The sequence below is a fragment of the Asparagus officinalis genome, chromosome 8 (genome assembly GCF_001876935.1).
Source record: "Asparagus officinalis chromosome 8, Aspof.V1, whole genome shotgun sequence".
Taxonomy (NCBI): Eukaryota; Viridiplantae; Streptophyta; class Magnoliopsida; order Asparagales; family Asparagaceae; genus Asparagus; species Asparagus officinalis.
Genome location: NC_033801.1, coordinates 82584619 through 82590452, shown reverse-complemented (window position 1 = coordinate 82590452; position 5834 = coordinate 82584619). Strand labels below are relative to the sequence as shown.

Genomic DNA, 5834 nt, shown 5'->3' with positions numbered 1-5834 from the left:
ATTTTGAGAGAATACAAGTCAAATTTTCTTTCTTTGTCTTTTTACATCAAATTTCCAACAAACAAAAGCTAGAAAAGAGTTTAAAAAACTTCTCAATAGATGACAAGAGATGAAGGGAGAATAGTTGATTGCTCAAACTCTAATAGATGATCTCCTTAAGCTCTTGTGGAATTGAATTCACAAACTCAAACCCTTAATTGCTTAAAAGCTTTTTAAACAAACACTAAACAAAACTTAAACCCTTGTTAAAACTTTGTTAAAACATTCTCTTGGATTGATATGAAGAATGAGAGCAAGGGGGTATATATAGCCACCCAAAACCTCAGCCAAAACCCAACCGAAAAGACAAAAAAGCCCCCAAAAAACACTGCTGGAAACTAGTCGTTACTGTGCAATGGCTCTTTCATAAGTCGACTTATGAGTCAACTCATGAGTCAACTTATGAGTCGACTAATGAGTCGGCTTATATGAGTCGACTCAGCAGAAGAAAAATTACAGCAGCGCTGCACTTCGTGAGTCGACTTATGAGTCGACTCATGAGTCGACTAAACATGCATAGACCTGAAGTGCACAGAAAAACTCAACTTTAAACTGGGTTTAAAAATATCAAATAAATTCAGACAAATATAAAACTTTAGGAAATGATTGTAGATATGATAATACACATGCTATAAAAACTGGTTTTCTAAAAGGACCTCCCAAATGTAAAATATTATTATTTTGCAAAATAGTTCAAAACATGAAAATGTAAACACATGAGTTTTGATATTTTAGCTTAACCATGTTTTGAAAGTTTACAAAATGAATATATAGACTTAATAGAAGATGTATATCATTATTGTTAAGTCCATATACCAAAAAAATAATATTTTCACAAAAATACCTTTTTTGCAAACTTTCAAAACAATAAACATGATTTCATTGAACTAAATAAAATTGATATTGATAAAATCATATGTAAGCATAAAAACATGAAACAAAAATATATTTTCCAATAATATTCAATTGTTTCATATTTAAACTTGAAAAACCAAAACAATAAATATGAAAGATGTAATTTTATATTTATATAAATTTGGAAACAAAAACATGCATGTATGTATACATATACCTATATATACCAAAACTAAATTGTGTATATATATATAACTATGTATATATATTGAGCTTAAAGTACCAACACACATAATATAAACCTAAACTAATGTTACCCAAGCTTGATTTTGATCTTTAATAAGCTTGACTTGGTACACATTACGGATGAAGCTTGAACTTAGATCTTTAACTTGAATAGTAAGGCTTCAACCACTATTCCGCCAACCTCCATTTGATATGATCGTTATGACGCAATCCATCCATCCTCTAACTTGTTGTTTGTCAACAATTGATACAAAAACACAAACACTAGACAAACAACATTAGAAGTAAATTGTTTGTAAATCATCATCAAAACATGAAGGCTAACACATAGAGGATGTCTATTCCTGAGAGCAATCCCCCTTCGCAAGTTTGGGTGTGCTGGGTGTAACTCGTTTTCATGTGGACCCCACCGGATTGATGAATATAAGTCAACTGACTGCCAATTGTTGGTTACACATAAAAATGGATGTTATTCTAGTCCCTTAAAACTTTCTTATTTCAAAATTAGATCCTCAAATCAATAAAGTTGTTATAAAGTTCCCTAACTTTTAATCTATTTCAAAACTAGCCCCTTAAAACATTGAAATTTCTATTACGACACAATTCTCATAAATTGTCTAAAAATAATCCTCCCAGTTGCAACTCCTGCTCTTCACAGACTAATTTGAAAGAATTTATGATAATTGGTGAACATAATTGAAACCAAACGATTTGAGGGACTAAATTTTCAAAACACCTAAGGAGAATCTTAGTAATTTTAGGGACTTATTTTAGAATCTTAGTAGGTATCAAGTCTTGACTTTTTTTTTTACTTACTTTATTACTATTTGCTTATTGATTGAAAATTATTAGTAAATCGCCTGATATTCTTTTCCTCCGTGTGAATTCGGGTAACATGGATGTATATTAATAGCAACAAGTGTTTTTTTTTGGTGAATGAAAAATTTTATTCACTATCAAATTTTGAAAGTTTAATACACCTCAAGATATTCAGTTTTTAAACACTTAACTGAGTAGCAAATATAGAAACCTGAAAGACCCTCAATCAACTGAAACTGAGATTACATTGGTCTTTGACACAATCTAGGTTATTGAGAGCAACGTACAAAATCTCCATCTTGATTTCTTTGATCACAGCATTTGCACCTTTACTTGTCCCCTGAAACAGTCTTCTATTCCTTTCTCTCCATAGTATGTATATCGTAGTGACCATGACCATCCTTTTGAGTTTCTGATTTATTCCTTTACCTCTCAAGCTGTTAGAGAACCAGTTCAGACATTGATTCCAGTCACTAGATTTCCATCTACATTTTAGCCAATCCAGTATGTCATTCCACACACAACATGAAAATTGACAATTAAAGAAAAGGTGATCCCTGGATTCCGTTGAAGCAGAGCACAAGCAGCAAATGTTGGAATTTGTGATCTCCCATTTCAAAATTCTATCCAGTGTTAGCAATCTGTCTTGAATAGCTAGCCAACATATGAAAGAATGTTTTGGAATATTAAAACTCTCCCAAACTAGCTTTGACCATGATACCTTGCTAGTACTTGGGTATAAAACCTGATACATGGCTGAAAGTTTGATTTTCCCCTCTACATAGCAGGAACATATCATATTCTTCAAAATTTTCATCCCTCCACCGAAAGAAAGAGTTTTGTCTCTTATCTTAATCAATTGTTTCCACATCCATGAGTCCCCCCTTCTAATATTCACATGCCATATGTCTCTATTTTTCAAATATGTACCATGAATCCATTTAATCCACAATAATTCTTTGTTTGTATGAATATACCATATACACCTCAAGGTAGAGGCATAATTCCATATAGGAGCAGAAAACAAACCCAATCCTCCTTGATCCTTTCTTAAACATACTCTCTCCCATGACACAAGAGGAGTTCTAAAATTCTGATCTGATTTACCCCATAGAAACTGATAATCACATTTTATTACACACAAGCGGGGTTCTAAAATTCTGATCTGATTTACCCCATAAAAACCTTCTGCACAATGCATCAACTCTCTGCATAACCCTGACAGGAAGAACAAAGCTTGAAGACCAAAAAGTTTGGATACCCAATATCACACTCTTGATCACTTGCAGTCTCCTTGCATATGAGAGAGTTTTATGTTTTTGCCATGTATTGAATTGATTTTCAATTTTTGTAAATAGAGGGTTACAATCCAGGGAAGATATCCTCTTGGTTGCAAGTGGGGCACCTAGGTACTTAAAAGGCAGCTCACCCAAATTAAACCCCAGTAGGTTTCTGATTGAAAACTTTGTTGAATCATCAACCCCCCCCCCCTAAGAAAATTAAACATTTGTCAGGGTTGGCTTCCAGTCCTGAAATTCTGCCAAACTCTTGAACACATTGATGAAGCTTATGCACTGAGTAATGGTCTTCTTTAGAAAATAAGAGGAGATCATCCGCAAAGACTAGGTGAGTAATTTTATGTTGTTTACACTTAGGGTGAAATTTAAACATCCTGTCATGGTGTAGAAGACCCAGCTTCCTAGAGAGGTATTCCATTCCCAAGATGAAGAGATAATGGGAGAGAGGATCACCTTGCCTTAAGCCACGTTCACCTTTAAAATAGCCATGAAGGGATCCATTAAGAGATATTGAATATCTTGGTGAAGTGATACAAGCCATAACCCATTTGATCATAGAATCTGGGAATCCCAATCCTAGAAGCAAGTCTGAAATGAAACCCCAACTGATGGTATCAAATGCTTTCTTGATATCAATGTTGACCATAGCTCTTGGAGAAATATTTTTCCTATTGTAATACTTGATCAGCTCATGAGCAAGCATGATATTGCTTGAGATTTACCTCCGTTTGACAAAAGCACTTTGTGCTTCATTTACAAGGTATCCCATCACAGTTTTCATTCTATTTGCTAGCACTTTTGAGATGAATTTGTAAATGCAATTACAACATGATATAGGTCTAAAATCAGAGGGAGTTTTTGGACATTTTATTTTTGGAATGAGAGAGATGGAGGTTGAGTTCACCATACCTAACAGATTCCCATTTCTGAAGAACTCCTGGACAGCAAGAATGATTTCCTCTCCAATGATTGGCCAAGAAGATTTGAAGAATGACATACTATACCCATCTGGACCAGGGGCTTTACTTTTAGATATAGAGAAAATCGTAGCTTTAATTTCATCCTTGGTAACTGGAGCACCAAGAGCATTAGCTTGAGAAGGTGACAAACAAAGACCTGATTTAATGATGCTCTTATCAAGAGGAGTTGAGCTCACAACTGTCCCCATGAGATTCTTGTAGAAAGAAATAAATTCATTAACAATTCCCTCAGGCTCTGTGATTTTTACTCCCAGATTGTTATATAGAGCAACCACTCTATTGTTGTGTTTTCTGGATTTTGCTATATTGTGAAAGAGACTTGTATACCTGTCCCCTTGAAGATTCCATTTAACCCTAGCCTTTTGTTGATAGAAGGACATTTCACAATCTACGAGAGTATTGTATTTTGAGATGTTTTCTTTCTCCTGAGATATAAGCATTGGGTGAAGAAGGTGAGCTTGCAGTTCCCTTTGAGTATTCTCCAATGCATCTCTAGCTCTTTGTACTTGCTCACTAATATTATAAAAGTTATTTCTATTTAATGTTTTAATAGCCTCTTTCAGGAGCTTGAGCTTTTTGCAAACTGAAAACATTTTGCATCCTTGAACTATTTCTTTCCAGACATCAGAAACTGTGGGTACATAGCTTGGATGATTTGTCCACATTTTGAAGAATCTGAAAGGCTTTTTCCCATGTATACATTCATCATAGATTGCAATTTGAGCAGGGGAGTGATCTGAGAAACTGGGAAGGAGAAATTCAGCATGACTGGCATTGTATGTATTTATCCATGCATCATTAACCAAAGCTCTGTCAAGTCTACTCTAGACTCTGGAATGAGCTTCTTGCTTATTGTTCAAGGTGAAGAAGCAGCCAAGAGTTTTTAAGTGAGAAAACACACATTCTTCTATGAAGTCATTGAAGTCTTTAGTATCAGTCTCAGATAGAGTTGAGCCCCCTAATTTTTCTTCACTGCTTATCATAGCATTAAAGTCACCACAAAGTAACCAGGGGGAATTACCAATACCTTGTTTAACTTGGATGAGTTCCATCCATAGATCTTTTCTAGCTTCATTCTAGTTAGAACCATAAACTGATGATATGATGCAGTTTACTCTCCCATCAACAGATTTCACCATACATGAGATTTGTTGATCAGAAGACATTAAGGTTTGAACCTCCAGAACATCAGGATCCCAAAGAATTAAAATTCTTACTTTACCAGAGCCCCTGCTATTTGATATCCATTTCCAACTATTTGTAATTTTTATGGCTGTTGCTGGAAGTATATTGTCCTTTATTTTATTCTCAATTAGAGCAATAAAAGAGGATTTATAATAATATAGGTGCTGCTTGACCAAGTGCTTCTTAGAGGATTTGTTCAATCCTCTAACATTCCAAAATGTTAAGTTCATTTAGCTTGATCCCTTCTATCCAAAGTAGAAGGGTCAATATCTTCCAAGAAATCCAGAGGAAAGAAAGAATTTACTTGGGGTCTATTGGAATTATCCCCTTGGGATAACTTGCCAGATTTGCTTAAGTTTCCTGTACCCCCTGATCTATGTAATATTCTAACTTCAGAACCTGGCAATATGTC

General features: G+C 34.6%; 1 protein-coding gene across 1 annotated transcript; it reads right to left on the bottom strand.

Annotated features, from left to right (window-relative positions):
• LOC109821446 lies at window positions 2186–5289 on the bottom strand. Its single transcript, XM_020387631.1, has 5 exons — window positions 5139–5289; window positions 4167–4973; window positions 3980–4052; window positions 3716–3925; window positions 2186–2444 (listed from the first exon to the last, which is right to left on the bottom strand). The coding sequence occupies exons 1-5, from the start codon at window positions 5287–5289 to the stop codon at window positions 2186–2188; spliced, it is 1500 nt and encodes a 499-aa protein (XP_020243220.1).